Genomic DNA, 18,735 nt, shown 5'->3' with positions numbered 1-18,735 from the left:
TATTAGAATTGGAATTAAAATTGAAATTGAAATTAGAATTAAAGTTGAAATTGAAATTGAAATTAAAATTAAAATTGAAATTACAATTGAGATTACAATTTAAAAAATTGAAATTGAAATTGAAATTAGAATTAAAATTACAATTAGAATTAAAATTAAAGTTAAAATTAAAATTAAAATTGAAATTACAATTTTAAAAATTGAAATTGAAATTGAAATTAAAATCGAAATTAAAATTAGAATTAAAATTACAATTAGAATTAAAATTAAAATTGATATTACAATTTAAAAAATTGAAATTGAAATTAAAATTGAAATTAAAATTAGAATTAAAATTAGAATTAAAATTAAAAGGAAAAATAAAATTAAAAGAAAAACTAAATTTAAATTTAAATTTAAATTTTAAAAAATTAAAATTACACTTAAAAGTAAAATTAGAATTAAAATTAAAAGTAAAATTAAAAATAAAATTAAAATAAAATTAAAAGTAAAATTAAATTTTTAATTTCAATTTTAATTGAAATTTTAAAAAAATTTTTAAAAATAATTCGAATGAACTCCCAAGAATTCCCCCAAAAAATAATTCTCCCCCCCCCAAAAAAAAAAATCACCCCAAAATGGGGAAAGAATGAAAGAAAAATTCGCAAAATTCTCCCCAAAAAATTCCCCCAAAAATTCCCAAGAAATCCCCAAAAATTTCCCCAAAATTTTCCCCAAAATTCCCAAGAAATCCCCAAAAATTTCCCCAAAAATCCCCCTAAAAAATCCTAAAAATTATCCCAAAAATCCCAAGAAATTCCCAAAAATTTCCCCCCAAAAATTCCCAAAAAATTCCCAAGAAATCCCCAAGAAAAAAACAAAAAATCCCCAAAAAAATCCCCAATTTTTTTTTTCAAAATCAAAAAAAATCCTTCCTAAAAAACCAAAAAATTTACAAAATTTTCCTCCCCAAAAGCTCAGAAAAAAAATCTCCGAAATTCCAAAGAAATTCCAAAGAAATTCCAAAAAAATTCCAAAAAATTTCCAAAAAATTCTCCCAAAAAATCCAAAAAAATTCCAAAGAAATTCCCAAAAAAATCCCCAAAAATTCCCAAAAAATTCCCAAAAAATTGCGAAAAAATTCCCCAAAAATAAAAAAAAATTCCCAAAAAAATTCCCAAAAAAATCCCCAAAAATTCCCCAAAAATTCCCCAAAAATTCCCAAAAAATTCCCCCCAAAATTCCCTAAAATTCTCAAAAATTCCCAAAAAATTCCCCCAAAAAACCCAAAAAACCCCCAAAAAATCAAGAATAAATTCCCCCCAAAATAAAAAAAGAATCCGCAAAAAAATCACGAAAAAAACCCAAAAATCTCCCCAAAAAACCTTTAAAAAAATCTTTAAAAGCTCTTAAAAATCCCTAAAAAAACCCTAAACCAAATAATAAAAATCCCAAAAAAACCCCAAAAAATCAAAAAATCAAAACCAAAAAAACCCCAAAAAACCCTAAAAAAATCTGCAAAAAATCCTAAAAATGCCCTAAAAATTCCCCCAAAAATCAAAAATAAAATCCTAAAAAAATCCCCCCAAAACCCTAAAAAATCCTATAAAAAATCCTTTAAAAAATCTAAAAAAATCCTCAAAAATCCCTAAAAAAATCCCTAAAAATGCCCCAAAAAATCCCCCAAAAATAAAAAATAAAAACCAAAAAAAACCCCCAAAAATCCCTTTAAAAACCTATTAAAAATCCTTAAAAAACCTCAAAAAAATCCTCAAAAATCCCTAAAAAAGCCCCAAAAAAATCCCCCAAAAATCAAAAATAAAAACCTAAAAAAATCCCCCAAAACCCTAAAAAATCCTATAAAAAAAATTAAAAAAAAAAACTTAAAAAAGCCAAAAAATCCCCAAAAAAATCCCTAAAAAACCCTAAAAATGCCCGAAAAAATCCCCACAAAAATTAAAATAAAATCCTAAAAAAAACCTAAAAAAAGGTAAAAAAATTCTTTAAAACCCCCAAAAAACCTGTTTAAAAACCCCTAAAAAATCTTTTAAAAGCCCTAAAAAATCCCCTAAAATTAAAAAATAAAATCGTTAAAAAAAAACCAAAAACCCCTAAAAAAAACCAGAAAAATAAAAATAAACTCCCAAAAAAAACCCTAAAAAAAACCCTATAAAATCCTTTAAAAACCCTAAAAAAACCCCAAAATATCCCCAAAAAAACCCCAAAAAATCCCCCAAAAATAAAAAAATAAGAATAAAAAAAAATCCCAAAAAATCCCCAAAAAATAAAAATAAATCCCTTAAAAATCCAAATAAAATCCCCCAAAAATAAAAAAAAAAAATCCCCAAAAAATTCCCCAAAATTCCTCTCCCCCCTCCGCCCTCCTTGGACCCCAAAATTCCCAAAAATTCCCAAAATTCCCAAAAAACGCCCCCAAAATCCCCAAAATTCCAACGAAATCCGCCCTAAAATCGCTCGGATCGCCCCAAAATCGCCCCTAAAAAATCCCCAAAAAATCCCCAAAAAATTCCCAAAATTCCTCTTCCCCCTCCGCTCTCTCCTGCGACCCCAAAATTCCCAAAAATTCCCAAAATTCCCCCAAATTTTCCCCAATTTCGGGGTTTCCCCCCCAGCCCCCCCCGCGGGGTTCGGCAGCGGCGCGCGCGGCGCCGGGCGGGGTGGGCGGGGCTTGGGGAGGCCACGCCCATGAAAGGGGCGTGGTTTGACCATATATGGTAATGGCGGGGGTGTACGGGGAAGCCACGCCCCCTCCCAGTACAAAGGGGCCGCTTGTTGGGAGCGGGCACTGGGCCAGACTGGGACAGAGCGGCTTTGTACTGGGACAGACTGGGAGGGACTGGGAGGGACTGGGAGGGAACTGGGAGGGACTGGGAGGGGACTGGGAGGGGACTGGGAGGGGACTGGGACAGAGGGGCTTTGTACTGGGACGGACTGGGAGGGACTGGGAGGGACTGGGAGGGACTGGGAGGGGACTGGGACAGAGGGGCTTTGTACTGGGACAGACTGGGAGGGACTGGGACGGACTGGGAGGGACTGGGAGGGGACTGGGACAGAGGGGCTTTGTACTGGGAGGGACTGGGAGGGACTGGGAGGGGACTGGGACAGAGGGGCTTTGTACTGGGACAGACTGGGAGGGACTGGGATGGACTGGGAGGGACTGGGACAAAGAGGCTTTGTACTGGGACGGACTGGGAGGGACTGGGAGGGCCTGGGACAGAGGGGCTTTGTACTGGGAGGGGACTGGGAGGGACAGGGAGGGGACTGGGAGGGACTGGGATGGACTGGGAGGGGACTGGGAGGGACTGGGATGGACTGGGAGAGACTGGGACAAAGAGGCTTTGTACTGGGACGGACTGGGAGGGACTGGGAGGGACTGGGAGGGGACTGGGAGGGGACTGGGACAGAGGGGCTTTGTACTGGGAGCACTGGGAGGGAACTGGGAGGGACTGGGAGGGACTGGGAGGGACTGGGAGGGACTGGGACAGAGGGGCTTTGTACTGGGAGGGGACTGGGAGGGACTGGGAGGAACTGGGACAGACTGGGAGGGACTGGGATGGACTGGGACAGAGGGGACCCTGTTACTGGGAGCACTGGGAGGGACTGGGAGACGGAACTGGGAGGCAACTGGGAGGGACTGGGGGTTACTGGGAGCACTGGGACGGACTGGGGGAGGTCCATGAGGTTCCCAGTTCGTTACTGGTGTGACTGGGAGGGGCCTGGGGCCATTCCCAGTTCGTTACTGGGAGCACTGGGAGGGGCGTGGGGCCATTCCCAGTTCGTTACTGGTGTAACTGGGAGGGGCGTGGGACCATTCCCAGTTCGTTACTGGTGTAACTGGGAGGGGCGTGGGGCCATTCCCAGTTCGTTACTGGTGTAACTGGGAGGGGTGTGAGGCCATTCCCAGTTCGTTACTGGTCCGTTACTGGTGTAACTGGGAGGGGTGTGGGGCCATTCCCAGTTCGTTACTGGTGTAACTGGGAGGGGTGTGGGGCCATTCCCAGTTCGTTACTGGTGTAACTGGGAGGGGTGTGGGGCCATTCCCAGTTCGTTACTGGTGTAACTGGGAGGGGTGTGGGGCCATTCCCAGTTCGTTACTGGTGTAACTGGGAGGGGCGTGGGGCCATTCCCAGTTCGTTACTGGTGTAACTGGGAGGGGTGTGAGGCCATTCCCAGTTCGTTACTGGTGTAACTGGGAGGGGGCGTGGCCTGGAGCCACCCCCGATGACGTCACCGGGTTAAAAATAACCCCGGCCTGGAGCGAGCCCGGCCTGGGGGGACCCGGAGCTCCCAGTCAGGTACTGGGACAAACTGGGACGGACTGGGACGGACTGGGGGGGACTGGGGGGGACTGGGACGGACTGGGATGAACTGGGAGGGACTGGGAGGGAGGGGGGGGCGGGGCCGGGTCCCTCCCCCCGTCCTCGGGGTGACCTTGGGGGGGGGGGGGGCGCTCCCAGTAACTCCCAGTAACTCCCAGTGACCCTCCCAATGCTCCCAGTAACTCCCAGTAAGCCCCAGTTTGTCCCCCAGTAATCCCCGGACCCCCCCTCAGCGGCTCCACCAGTAACTCCCAGTGCTCCCAGTAACTCCCAGTTTGTCCTCCCAGTAACTCCCAGTAGCTCCCAGTAACTCCCAGTAACCCCCCATGGCTCCCAGTATCCCCCAGGACTCCACCAGTAACTCCCAGTAACCCCCGGAGTTCTCCCAGTGACTCCCAGTAATGCCCAGTTTGTCCCCCAGTAACTCCCACTAATCCCAGTGAGGTTCCCAGTAACTCCCAGTAACCCCCAGGGGCTCCACCAGTAACTCCCAGTAACGCCCACAGAGTCCTCCCAGTAACTCCCAGTAGCTCCCAGTAACTCCCAGTTTGTCCTCCCAGTAAGCCCAGTAACCCCCAGGGCTCCACCAGTAACTCCCACTAATACCAGTGAGGTTCCCAGTAACTCCCAGTTTGTCCTCCCAGTAACTCCAGTGCCCCCCTACGGCTCCCAGTAACTCCCAGTAACCCCCAGGGGCTCCCCCAGTAACTCCCAGAGTCTTCCCAGTAACCCCCAGTTTGTTCTCCCAGTAACCCCCAGTAACCCCCACAGAGTTCTCCCAGTAACTCCAGTGCTCCCCCCAGTGCTCCCAGTAACTCCCAGTAGCTCCCAGTTTATCCTCCCAGTGCTCCCAGTAACCCCCAGGGCTCCACCAGTAACTCCCAGTAGCTCCCAGTAACCCCCACAGAGTCCTCCCAGTAACTCCCAGTAACTCAAGTGCCCTCCCAGTAGCTCCCAGTAAGCCCCAGTTTGTCCCCCAGTAACCCCAGAACCCCCCTCAGCGGCTCCACCAGTGACTCCCAGTAACTCCCAGTAACTCCCAGTAACCCCCAGAGTTCTCCCAGTAACTCCCAGTAAGCCCCAGTTTGTCCCCCAGTAACCCCAGAACCCCCCTTGTTAAGATTAACTCAAGAGATAAAGAAATAGCAGTAACCTAAGATAGAGAACCAACTACAATACCTAACAGCCGCTCCACCAGTAACTCCCAGTAACTCCCAGTTTGTCCTCCCAGTAACTCCCAGTGCTCCCAGTAACCCCCAGGGGCTCCCCCAGTAACTCCCACTAATACCAGTGAGGTTCCCAGTAACTCCCAGTAACTCCCAGTTTGTCCAGTGCTCCCCCCAGTGCTCCCAGTAACCCCCACAGAGTCCTCCCAGTAACTCCCAGTTTGTCCTCCCAGTAACACCAGTAACCCCCAGGGCTCCACCAGTAACTCCCAGTAACCCCCAGTCACTCCCCGTGACCCTCACAATGCTCCCAGTAACTCCCAGTAACTCCCAGTAAGTCCCAGTTTGTCCCCCAGTAACTCCCAGTAACCCCTCATGGCTCCCAGTAACCCCCAGGGCTCCACCAGTAACTCCCAGTAGCTCCCAGTAACTCCCAGTGACCCTCCCAGTAGCTCCCAGTAAGCCCCAGTTTGTCTCCCAGTAACCCCAGGACCCCCCTCAGCGGCTCCACCAGTAACTCCCAGTAGCTCCCAGTAACTCCCATTTTGTCCTCCCAGTAACTCCCAGTAACTTCCAGTGCTCCCAGTTTGTCCCCCAGTAACCCCCAGGGACTCCCCCAGTAACTCCCAGTAACCCCCACAGAGTTCTCCCAGTTACTCCCAGTGCTCCCAGTAACCCCCAGGGGGCTCCCCCAGTATCTCCCAGTAACTCCAGTGCCCCCCCAGTGCTCCCAGTAACCCCCACAGAGTCCTCCCAGTATCTCCCAGTAACTCCCAGTTTCTCCTCCCAGTAACCCCAGTAACTCCCCAGGGGCTCCCCCAGTAACTCCCAGTAACTCCCAGTAACTCCCAGTAACCCCCAGAGTCTTCCCAGTAACTCCCAGTAAGTCCCACTAATCCCAGTGAGCTTCCAGTTTATCCTCCCAGTAACTCCCAGTAACCCCCCATGGCTCCCAGTAACTCCCAGTAACCCCCACAGAGTCCTCCCAGTAACTCCCAGTAACTCCCAGTAACCCCCCAGTGCCCTCCCAGTAACGCCCAGTAAAACCCAGAGTCTTCCCAGTAGCTCCCAGTAACTCCCACAGAGTTCTCCCAGTAACTCCAGTAACCCCCAGCTTCCTCCCAGTAGCTCCCAGTAAGCCCCAGTTTGTCCCCCAGTAACCCCAGGACCCCCCTCAGCGCCTCCACCAGTAACTCCCAGTAACCCCCAATGGCTCCCAGTAACTCCCAGTAACTCCCAGTTTATCCTCCCAGTGCTCCCAGTAACCCCCCAGGGGCTCCACCAGTAACTCCCAGTCTCTCCCAGTAACTCCCAGTAACCGCCCATGGCTCCCAGTAACTCCCAGTAAAACCCAGTGCCCTCCCAGTATCTCCCAGTAACCCCGACGGAGTTCTCCCAGTAACTCCCAGTAACTCCCAGTAATCCCAGTTCCCCTCCCAGTCCCTCCCAGTCCCTCCCAGTCCATCCCAGTTCAATCCCAGTCCATCCCAGTTTATCCCAGTTCCATCCCAGTCCCATCCCAGTTTATCCCAGTTTATCCCAGTCCATCCCAGTTCAATCCCAGTTCCATCCCAGTCCATCCCAGTTTATCCCAGTCCTGCCCAGTCTGGGTCTGAATTTTCCCCATTTTTTTTCTGGGATTTTTCCCAATTTTCCCTTTTTTATTTTTTTTTTCAATTTTTTTTTAATTTTTCCCTTTTTTATTTTATTTTTAATTTTTTTCTCAATTTTCCCCAAATTTTTTTCAATTTTCCCCCAATTTTCCCTTTTTTTTTTTTTTTTCCCTTGGATTTTTCCCAATTTTTCCCAATTTTTCCCCAATTTTTTCTCGGATTTTTCCCAATTTTCTCCTCAGTTTCTTTCCCATTTTTTCCCATTTTTTCCTAAATTTCCCCAAAAATTCCCAATTTTTTTTTCCTGGATTTTTCCCAATTTTCCCCCAATTTTCCCTTTTAATTTTCCCATTTTTTTTCCCTCTATTTTTCCCATTTTTTCCTAATTTTTTATTGAATTTTCCCCAAATTTTCCCCCAATTTTCCCTTTTTTTTTCCTTGCATTTTTCCCAATTTTTCCTCATTTTTCCTTTCTATTTTTCCCAATTTTTCCCCAATTTTCCCTTTTTTATTTTTCCCAATTTTCCCCATTTCCCCCCATTTTTTTTCCCCATTTTTTCCCCAATTTTCCCTTTTTTTTTTCTTGGATTTTTCCCAAATTTTCCCCCATTTTTTTCCTCCCTGGATTTTCCCATTTTTGGCCCAAAATTCCCAAAATTCCTTTAAATTTTCCCCAGTTTTTCCCAAATTTCTCAATTTCCCCCAAATTTCTCAATTTTTCCCAAAATTCCTGAAATTTTTCTCGTTTTTCCCGATTTTTCTCGAAATTTCCCAAAATTTTCGCCGAATTTTTCCCAAAATTTCTTCTTTTTTTTCTCATTTTCTCCCAAAATTTCCCAAATTTTCCCCAAAATTTCCCCCCCGATTTTCCCCAAATGTGAGGAAAAATTGGGAAAATTGGGAAAAATGGAGGAAATTGGGGAAAAAAAGGGAAAAATGGGAAAAAATGGGAAAAAAATGGGGAAAAATGGGAAAAATTCAGATAAAAAAATGGGGGAAAATTGGGAAAAAATGGGAAAATGCAAAAAATGAAAAAATGAGGAAAATGGGGAAATTTGGGGGAAAATTCAGAAAAAACGGGAAAAATGAAAAATGGGAAGAAAATGGGGAAAGTTTGGGGAAAAATCGAGAAAAAATGGGAAAATTTGGGGGAAAAGGGAAAAAATTGGAGGAAATTTCGGGGGAAAAATTGGGGAAAAAATTTGGGAAAATGGGAAAAAAATGGGGGGAAAATTGGGAAAAATTGGGGAAAAATTCAGAGAAAAAATTGGGGGGAAATTGGGAAAAAATGGGAAAATGCAAAAAAAGGAAAAATGAGGAAAATGGGAGAAATTTGGGGAAATTTGGGGGAAAATCGGGGAAAAAATGGGAAAAATTGGGGGGGAAAAATGGGGAAAAAAATCGGGAAAATGGGGAAAAAATGGGGAAAAATTGGGGAAAAATTGGGGAAAAACGGGAAAAAATCAGAGAAAAATTGGGGGGAAATTGGGAAAAAATGGGAAAAATTTGGGGGAAATTGGGAAAAAAACGCGGGAAATTTGGGTTGAAATTGGGGGAAAAAAATAAAGAAAAATTGGGGGAAAATGGGGAAAATTTGGGGGAAAATGGGGAAAAATTGAGAAAAAATGGGAAAATGGGAAATTGAGAAAAAAAATTGGGAGGAAATGGGGAAAAATTGGGGGGAAAATTTGGCAAAAAATGAGGGGAAAATTGGGAAAAAATGGGGGGAAAAAAGGAAAAATTTGGAGAAAAAAGGGAAAATGGGGAAAAATGGAAAAAATTGGGGGAAAATGGGGAAAAATTTGGGAAAATTGGGTAAAAAATGGGAGAAAATGTGAATAAATTGGAGAGAAATTGGAAAAAAATGGGAAAAATTGGAAAAAATTGGGGGAAAATGGGAAAATTTGGCAAAAAAAAAAGAGGGAAAATGGGAAAAAATGGGGAAAAATTGGGGAAAATTTGGGGAAAATTTGGGGGAAATGGAAAAAAATTGGGAAAAAATTGGGAAAAAATTGGGAAAAATTTGGGGGGAATGGGGTAAAATTGGGAAAAATGGAAATTTGGGAGAAAAATGGGGAAAAAATGGGAGAAAATTGAAAAAATTGGGAAAAATTGAGAAAAAAAATTGGGGGGAAATGGGGGAAAAAAATGGGAAAAAAAATGGGGAAAACCCAGAGGGAAAATTGGGGTAAAATGAGGGGAAAATGGGAAAAAAATGGGGAAAAATGGGGGAAAATGGGAAAAAAATTGGGAAAAAATTGGGAAAAATTGGGAAAAAATTGGGAAAAATTTGGATTAAAAAAAAAGGAAAAATGGGAAAAAAATTGAAAAATTGGGAAAAAAATGAGGGAAAAATTGGGAAAATTTGGCCAAAAAAAAGGAGGGAAAATGAGGAAAAAAAAAAGGGGAAAATTTGGGGACAAAAAAATGGGAAAATTTGGCCCAAAAAATGAGGAAAAATTGGAAAAATTTGGGAAAAATTGGGGAAAATTTGGGGCAAAATGGGAAAAAATTGGGAAATTTGGGGAGAATTTGGAATAAATTTGGAATAAATTTGGGTGAATTTCGGTAATTTGGGTTAATTTCTGTTAATTTGGGTTAATTTCTATTAATTTCCATTAATTTCTGTTAATTATTTCTGTTAATTATTTCTGTTAATTATTTCCGTTAATTTCGGTTAATCATTCCCGTTCATTATTCTGTTAATTATTCCTATTAATTATTCCCGTTAATTAATCCCGTTCATTATTCCCGTTCATTATTCCTATTAATTATTTCGGTTATTTACTCCTATTAATCATTCCTGCTAATTATTCCTGTTAATTATTTCCGTTAATTATTTCTATTAATTATTCCAATTAATGATTCCCGTTGATTATTCCGATTAATTATTCCCATTCATTATTCCTATTAATAATGTCTATTAATTATTCCCGTTGATTATTCCGATTAATTATTCCCATTCATCATTCCTATTAATAATTTCTATTAATTATTCCCATTCATTATTCCTATTAATAATCTCTGTTAATTATTCCTATTAATTATTCCCATTCATTATTCCCGTTCATTAATCCCGTTCATTAATCCCGTTAATTATTGCTATTAATGATCCCCGTTCATTATTCCTATTAATTATTCCTATTAATTATTCCTATTAATCATTTCCTGTAATTAGTCCTATTAATAATTTCCGTTATTTATTCCTATTAATAATTTCTGTTAATTATTCCCGTTAATCATTCCCGTTAATGATTCCCGTCCATTATTCATATTAATAATTCCCATTAATAATTCCTATTAATAATTTATGTTAATGATTCCTATTAATTATTCCTGTTAATCATTCCCGTTAATCATTCCCGTTAATTATTGCTATTAATGATCCCCGTCCATTATTCATATTAATAATTCCTATTAATTATTCCTATTAATAATTTCTATTAATTATTGCTATTAATGATTCCAATTAAGGATTCCTATTAATTATTCCAATTAATAATTCCCGTTAATCGCCGTCTCTGTGCTCAGCTCTCACCTGTCCAGGTGTGGCGGCCATGGCGCCCAGAGGAGCGGGTGAGCGATGACGTCATGGGGCGGGGCGGGGCTATGACGTCACGGCGCCGGCGGTGACGTCACAACCCCGCCCCTCCCCCCCCCCCCCGCAGAGCCGCTGAGCGCGGAACAGGAACAGAGATTCCAGTACGGTGAGTGGGGGAGGGGACAGGTGTGCACAGGTGTCCCCAGGTGTCCCCAGGTGTCCCCAGGTGTCCCCAGGTGTCCCCAGGTGTGCCCAGGTGTCCCCAGGTGTCCCCAGGTGTCCCCAAGTGTGTCCCAGGTGTGTCCCCAGGTGTCCCCAGGTGTCCCCAGGTGTGTCCCAGGTGTCCCCAGGTGTCCCCAGGTGTCCCCAGGTGTGCCCAGGTGTCCCCAGGTGTCCCCAGGTGTCCCCAAGTGTGTCCCAGGTGTGTCCCCAGGTGTGTCCAGGTGTCCCCAGGTGTCCCCCAGGTGTCCCCAGGTGTGCCCAGGTGTCCCCAGGTGTCCCAGGTGTGTCCCAGGTGTCCCAGGTGTGTCCCAGGTGTGTCCCAGGTGTCCCCAGGTGTCCCCAGGTGTCCCCAGGTGTGTCCAGGTGTCCCCAGGTGTCCCCAGGTGTGTCCCAGGTGTCCCCAGGTGTCCCCAGGTGTGTCCCAGGTGTGTCCAGGTGTGTCCCAGGTGTCCCCCCAGGTGTCCCCAGGTGTGTCCCCAGGTGTCCCCAGGTGTCCCCAGGTGTGTCCAGGTGTCCCCAGGTGTCCCCAGGTGTCCCCAGGTGTCCCAGGTGTGTCCAGGTGTCCCAGGTGTCCCAGGTGTCCCCAGGTGTCCCCAGGTGTCCCCAGGTGTGTCCCAGGTGTCCCCAGGTGTCCCCAGGTGTCCCAGGTGTCCCCAGGTGTCCCCAGGTGTCCCCAGGTGTCCCCCAGGTGTGTCCCCAGGTGTCCCCAGGTGTGTCCCAGGTGTCCCCAGGTGTCCCCAGGTGTCCCCAAGTGTGTCCCAGGTGTGTCCCCAGGTGTGTCCAGGTGTCCCCAGGTGTCCCCCAGGTGTCCCCAGGTGTGCCAGGTGTCCCCAGGTGTCCCAGGTGTGTCCCAGGTGTCCCAGGTGTGTCCCAGGTGTGTCCCAGGTGTCCCCAGGTGTCCCCAGGTGTCCCCAGGTGTGTCCAGGTGTCCCCAGGTGTCCCCAGGTGTGTCCCAGGTGTCCCCAGGTGTCCCCAGGTGTGTCCCAGGTGTGTCCAGGTGTGTCCCAGGTGTCCCCCCAGGTGTCCCCAGGTGTGTCCCCAGGTGTCCCCAGGTGTCCCCAGGTGTGTCCAGGTGTCCCCAGGTGTCCCCAGGTGTCCCCAGGTGTGTCCCAGGTGTGTCCAGGTGTCCCCAGGTGTCCCAGGTGTCCCCAGGTGTCCCCAGGTGTCCCAGGTGTGTCCCAGGTGTGCCCAGGTGTCCCAGGTGTGTCCGAGGTGTATCCCAGGTGTCCCCAGGTGTCCCCAGGTGTCCCCCAGGTGTGTCCCCAGGTGTCCCCAGGTGTGTCCCAGGTGTCCCCAGGTGTCCCCAGGTGTCCCCAAGTGTGTCCCAGGTGTGTCCCCAGGTGTGTCCAGGTGTCCCCAGGTGTCCCCCAGGTGTCCCCAGGTGTGCCCAGGTGTCCCCAGGTGTCCCAGGTGTGTCCCAGGTGTCCCAGGTGTGTCCCAGGTGTGTCCCAGGTGTCCCCAGGTGTCCCCAGGTGTCCCCAGGTGTCCCCAGGTGTCCCCAGGTGTCCCCAGGTGTGTCCCAGGTGTCCCCAGGTGTCCCCAGGTGTGTCCCAGGTGTCCCCAGGTGTGTCCCAGGTGTGTCCCAGGTGTCCCCCCAGGTGTCCCCAGGTGTGTCCCCAGGTGTCCCCAGGTGTCCCCAGGTGTGTCCAGGTGTCCCCAGGTGTCCCCAGGTGTCCCCAGGTGTCCCAGGTGTGTCCAGGTGTCCCCAGGTGTCCCAGGTGTCCCCAGGTGTCCCCAGGTGTCCCCCAGGTGTGTCCCCAGGTGTCCCCAGGTGTGTCCAGGTGTCCCCAGGTGTCCCCAGGTGTCCCCAGCTGTGTCCAGGTGTCCCCAGGTGTCCCCAGGTGTGTCCCCAGGTGTCCCCAGGTGTCCCCAGGTGTGTCCAGGTGTGTCCCAGGTGTGTCCCAGGTGTCCCAGGTGTGTCCCCAGGTGTCCCCAGGTGTCCCCAGGTGTGTCCCCAGGTGTGTCCCAGGTGTCCCCAGGTGTCCCCAGGTGTGTCCCAGGTGTCCCAGGTGTCCCCAGGTGTCCCCAGGTGTCCCCAGGTGTGTCCCAGGTGTGTCCCCAGGTGTCCCCAGGTGTCCCCAGGTGTCCCCAGGTGTGTCCCAGGTGTCCCCAGGTGTCCCCAGGTGTCCCCAGGTGTCCCCAGGTGTGTCCCAGGTGTCCCAGGTGTCCCCAGGTGTCCCCAGGTGTCCCCAGGTGTGTCCCAGGTGTGTCCCCAGTGTCCCCAGGTGTCCCCAGGTGTCCCCAGGTGTGTCCCAGGTGTCCCCAGGTGTCCCCAGGTGTCCCCAGGTGTGTCCCCAGGTGTGTCCAGGTGTCCCCAGGTGTCCCCAGGTGTCCCCAGGTGTCCCCAGGTGTCCCAGGTGTGTGTTTGGGGTTGGTTCCAGGCTCTCACCTGTCCCAGGTGTGCTTTGGGTATTTGGGGTATTTTTGGGAGATTTTTGGGTCATTTTGGGTCATTTTTGGGTCATTTTTTGGGAAATTTTTGGGTCATTTTTTGGATATTTTTTGGGTCATTTTTTTGGTGTATTTTTAATGAATTTTGGTGAATTTTGGGTTTTTTTTTTTTTGGTATTTTTGGGGTGGTTTTGGGGCTCTCACGTGTCCCAGGTGTGGCTTTGGGATATTTGGGGGGATTTTGGGGCAACTTTGGGTAATTTTGGGGAAATTTGGGATAAATTTGAGGAAATTTTGGGTAATTTTGGCATAAATTGGAGCCGATTTTGGGGTAAATTTTGGCCGGTTTGGGGTCATTTTTGGGGGATTTTTGGGGGATTTTGGGTCATTTTGGGGCATTTTTGGGGGATTTTTGGGGGATTTTTGGGGGATTTTGGGGGGATTTTTGGGGGATTTTTGGGTCATTTTGGGGGGATTTTTGGGTGATTTTTGGGTGATTTTGGGATAATTTTGGGGTGATTTGGGGCCATTTTGGGGGGATATTTTGGGGTGATTTTTTTGGTGAATTTTGGGTATTTTTGGGGGTAATTTTAGGTGATTTTGGGTCATTTGGGGCCGTCTCTGGGTGATTTTGGGTGATTTTCGCCTGTTTTGGGTAATTTCGGGCCATTTTTGGGAAATTTTTGGGTCATTTTGGGGTCATTTTTGGGTGATTTTTGGCTGTTTTTGGGTGATTTGGGGCTGGTTTTGGGGGATTTTGGGTAATTTTGGGGTAATTTTGGCCGTTTTGGGGAATTTTTGTGTGATCTGGGGGTAATTTTGGGTTCTTTTTGGGGTGATTTTGAGTTATTTTGGGTAATTTTGGGTTATTTTGGGGTAATTTTGGTGGATTTTGTGTGATTTGGGGTAATTTGGGGTGATTTGGGGTTATTTTTCTGTGATTTTGGGGTGATTTTGGGGTATTTTGGGTTATTTTGGGTAATTTTGGGTTATTTTGTGTGATTTTGGGTAATTTTGGGTTATTTTGTGTGATTTTGGGGCTTTTGGGGTTATTTTGGGGTAATTTTGGGTGATTTGGGGTAATTTTGGGTTATTTTGAGGGTTTTTGGGTTATTTTGGGTTATTTTGGGGTGATTTTGGCCGTTTTGGGGTAATTTTGGGTTATTTTGGGTGATTTTGGGGTAATTTGGCCGGTTTTGGGTTATTTTGGGTTGATTTTGGCCGTTTTTGGGGTATTTTTGGGGTGATTTTGGCCGGTTTTGGGTGATTTTGGGTTATTTTGGGTTGATTTTGGCCGGTTTTGGGGTATTTTGGCCGTTTGGGGTGATTTTGGGTTGATTTTGGCCGTTTTTGGGGTTATTTTGGGTTATTTGGGGGTAATTTTGGGTAATTTTGGCCGGTTTTGGGTATTTTTGGGGTGATTTTGGCCGTTTTTGGGGTGATTTTGGGGTGATTTTGGCCGTTTTTGGGTTATTTTTGGGGTGATTTTGGCCGTTTTTGGGGTGATTTTGGGGTGATTTTGGCCGTTTTTGGGGTGATTTTGGGGTGATTTTGGCCGTTTTTGGGTATTTTGGGGTGATTTTGGCCGTTTCTGGGTTATTTTGGCCGTTTTGGGTTGATTTTGGGGTGATTTTGGCCGGTTTTGGGGTTATTTTGGGTTATTTGGGGGTAATTTTGGGTAATTTTGGCCGGTTTTGGGTATTTTTGGGGTGATTTTGGCCTGTTTTGGGTGATTTTGGGTTATTTTGGGTAATTTTGGGGTATTTTTGGGTTGATTTTGGCCGTTTTTGGGTATTTTTGGGTTGATTTTGGCCGTTTTTGGGGTAATTTTGGCCGTTTTTGGGGTGATTTTGGGTGATTTTGGCCGTTTTTGGGGTGATTTTGGCCGTTTTTGGCTCTCTCAGATTATGACTCTCTGCGCCTCGGGGGTCTCGTGGTGGCCGCGATTTTCTTCGTGCTCGGGATCCTCCTCATCCTCAGTGAGAAACTCCCCAAAATCATCCCAAAAACTCCCCAAAATCATCCCAAAAAATATCCCGAAATCACCCCAAAAATATCCCAAAAATATCCCCAAAAATATCCCTGAAACTCCCCAAAATCACCCAAAAATTATCCCAAAATCATCCCAAAATTATCCCAAAATATCCCGAAATCACCCCAAAAATATCCCAAAAATATCCCAAAATTATCCCAAAATATCCCAAAATTATCCCAAAATTCCCCCAAAATTATCCCAAAATCACCCCAAAAATTATCCCAAAAACATCCCAAAAATATCGCAAAAAAATCCCCAAAATCACCCCAAAATCACCCTAAAAAATCCCAAAATTTATCCCAAAAATCATCCCTGAAACATCCAAAAAAAAATCCCCAAAATTATCCCAAAATTCCCCCAAAATTATCCCAAAAATTCCCAAAAAATTCTCCAAAAATTCCCCAAAATTCCCCCAAAATTCCCCCAAAATTCCCCCAAAAATTCCCAAAAAATTCCCCCAAAATTCCCAAAAAATTCCCCAAAAATTCTCCCCAAAAGCCCCAAATTTGTCCCCAAAAATCCCCAAAATTCTCCCAAATTTATCCCAAAAATGATCCCAAAATCCGCCCAGTCCATCCCAGTTCAAACCAGTTCAATCCCAGTTCAATCCCAGTTCAATCCCAGTCCATCCCAGTCCCTCCCAGTCCATCCCAGTCCATCCCAGTCCCTCCCAGTCCATCCCAGTCCCTCCCAGTCCATCCCAGTTCCCCTCTCTGTCTCCCCTCCCCCCCAGGCCGTCACTGCCGCTGCAAGTTCGACCAACAGCCCAAGTAACTGGTTTATACTGGTTTATACTGGTTTATACTGGTTTATACTGGGTTATACTGGGTTATACTGGTTTATACTGGGAGGGGGCTGGGGGGACTGGGAGGGACTGGGAGGGACTGGGGGAACTGGTTTATACTGGGATGGACTGGGTTATACTGGGCTATACTGGGCTATACTGGGTTATACTGGGCTATACTGGGCTATACTGGGCTATACTGGGTTATATGGGCTCATACTGGGTTATACTGGGCTATACTGGGCTATACTGGGTTATACTGGGCTATACTGGGCTATACTGGGCTATACTGGGTTATACTGGGTTATACTGGGTTATACTGGGCTATACTGGGCTATACTGGGCTATACTGGGCTATACTGGGCTATACTGGGTTATACTGGGTTATACTGGGCTATACTGGGTTATACTGGGTTATACTGGGCTATACTGGGTTATACTGGGTTATACTGGGTTATACTGGGTTATACTGGGTTATACTGGGTTATACTGGGTTATACTGGGTTATACTGGGTTATACTGGGTTATACTGGGCTCATACTGGGCTATACTGGGTTATACTGGGTTATACTGGGTTATACTGGGTTATACTGGGTTATACTGGGTTATACTGGGTTATACTGGGCTATACTGGGTTATACTGGGTTATACTGGGCTCATACTGGGCTATACTGGGTTATACTGGGTTATACTGGGTTATACTGGGTTATACTGGGTTATACTGGGTTATACTGGGTTATACTGGGCTATACTGGGTTATACTGGGTTATACTGGGCTCATACTGGGCTATACTGGGTTATACTGGGTTATACTGGGTTATACTGGGTTATACTGGGTTATACTGGGTTATACTGGGCTATACTGGGCTATACTGGGCTATACTGGGCTATACTGGGCTATACTGGGTTATACTGGGCTATACTGGGCTATACTGGGTTATACTGGGTTATACTGGGCTATACTGGGTTATACTGGGCTATACTGGGTTATACTGGGCTATACTGGGTTATACTGGGCTATACTGGTTTATACTGGGTTATACTGGGTTATACTGGGTTATACTGGGCTATACTGGGCTATACTGGGTTATACTGGGTTATACTGGGTTATACTGGGCTATACTGGGCTATACTGGGCTATACTGGGCTATACTGGGTTATACTGGGCTATACTGGGCTATACTGGGTTATACTGGGCTATACTGGGCTATACTGGGTTATACTGGGTTATACTGGGCTATACTGGGTTATACTGGGTTATACTGGGAGGGGGTTGGGGACACTGGTTTAACTGGTGTGTAACTGGTGTTTACTGGTCCATACTGGTTCTAACTGGTCCCTAACTGGCTCTAACTGGTTTTTACTGGTTCTAACTGGTCTCCAACCTGTCCCTAACTTGTCCATACTGGTTTCTCTGCTCTCTAACTGGTTTTAAACTGGTTTTTACTGGTTCTAACTGGTCCATACTGGTTTCACTGGTCTCTAACTGGTTTATACTGGTCCCTTACTGGTCTCTAACTGGTCCATACTGGTCCGTACTGGTTTATACTGGTCCGTACTGGTTTATACTGGTTTATACTGGTTTATACTGGTCCGTACTGGTCCGTACTGGTCTCTAACTGGTCCGTACTGGTCAGGACTGGGGAGCCGGACGAGGCCGAGGGGCCCCTGCGCCAATCCATGAGACGTGAGTGGGGGAGGGGCCCCAAAATCCCCCCAAAAATTCCCAAAAATTCCCAAAAATAATTCCCACAAAATCCCCCCAAAATTCCCAGAAATTTCCCCAAAAATTCCCCAAGATTTCCTCAAAAATTCCCCCCAAAAATTCCCAAAAATTCCCTCAAAATTTCCAAAAAAATTCCCCCAAATTCCCCCCAAAATTCCCAAAAATTTCCCAAAAATTTCCCCAAAATTCCCCCCAAAATTCCCCAAAATTCCCCCCAAAATTCCCAAAAATTTCCCCAAAAATTCCCCAAAATTCCCCCCAAAATTCCCCCCAAAATTCCCAAAAATTTCCCCAAAATTCTCCCAAAATTCTCCCAAAATTTCCTCAAAAATTCCCCCAAAAAGTTCCCAAAAAAATTCCCCAAAATTCCCAAAATTCCCCAAAATTCCCCCAAAATTCCCATTTTTTTTCCCCTCTCTCCCCCCAGGTCTCTCCACTCGAATGAGATGAAAAAATTTTGGATGAAAAAATTTTGGATGAAATTTCACCCCCCAAAAAAAATTTCCTGGAAGATTTCTCCCAAAATTCCCGAAATTCCCCCCCAAAAAATGACCCCAAAATTTCCCAAAATTCCCCCCAAAAAAATCCTGAAAAAAACCCCAAAATTTTTCCCCAAAATTCCCAAAATTCCCCCCAAAATCCCCAAAAAAATCCCCAAAAATCCCCCCCCAAAATTCCCCAAAATTCCCAAAAATTCCTTTAAAATTTCCCAAAATTCCCCCCAAAATTCATCCCAAAAATCGGCAAAAAATTCCTGAAATTCCCCAAAAAATCCCTCAAAAAATTCCCAAAAATTTCCCCAAAAATCTTCCCAAAATCCCCAAAAATTCCCTCAAAAAAATCCCAAAAAATTCCCCCAAAATTTCCCCCCAAAATCCCTCAAAATTCCTAAAAAAATCTCCCCAAAATTCCCCAAAAATTCCCAAACTAAATCCCAA

General features: G+C 45.8%; 1 protein-coding gene across 1 annotated transcript; it reads left to right on the top strand.

The window, feature by feature from the left end:
- Positions 1-4,221: 4,221 nt before the first annotated feature.
- LOC148219460 (phospholemman-like) lies at positions 4,222-18,381 on the top strand. The gene is made up of 7 exons (XM_088157567.1): positions 4,222-4,295; positions 10,630-10,674; positions 10,767-10,805; positions 15,157-15,231; positions 16,021-16,057; positions 17,709-17,758; positions 18,225-18,381. The coding sequence occupies exons 2-7, from the start codon at positions 10,656-10,658 to the stop codon at positions 18,245-18,247; spliced, it is 243 nt and encodes an 80-aa protein (XP_088013693.1). The 5' UTR covers positions 4,222-4,295; positions 10,630-10,655; the 3' UTR covers positions 18,248-18,381.
- The last annotated feature ends 354 nt before the right edge of the window (positions 18,382-18,735 follow it).

Source organism: Sturnus vulgaris, unplaced genomic scaffold, assembly GCF_052056855.1.
Source record: "Sturnus vulgaris isolate bStuVul1 unplaced genomic scaffold, bStuVul1.hap1 Scaffold_1100, whole genome shotgun sequence".
Classification (NCBI taxonomy): domain Eukaryota; kingdom Metazoa; phylum Chordata; class Aves; order Passeriformes; family Sturnidae; genus Sturnus; species Sturnus vulgaris.
Note: the sequence above shows the minus strand (reverse complement) of the source record. Positions and strands in the feature narration are given on the sequence as shown.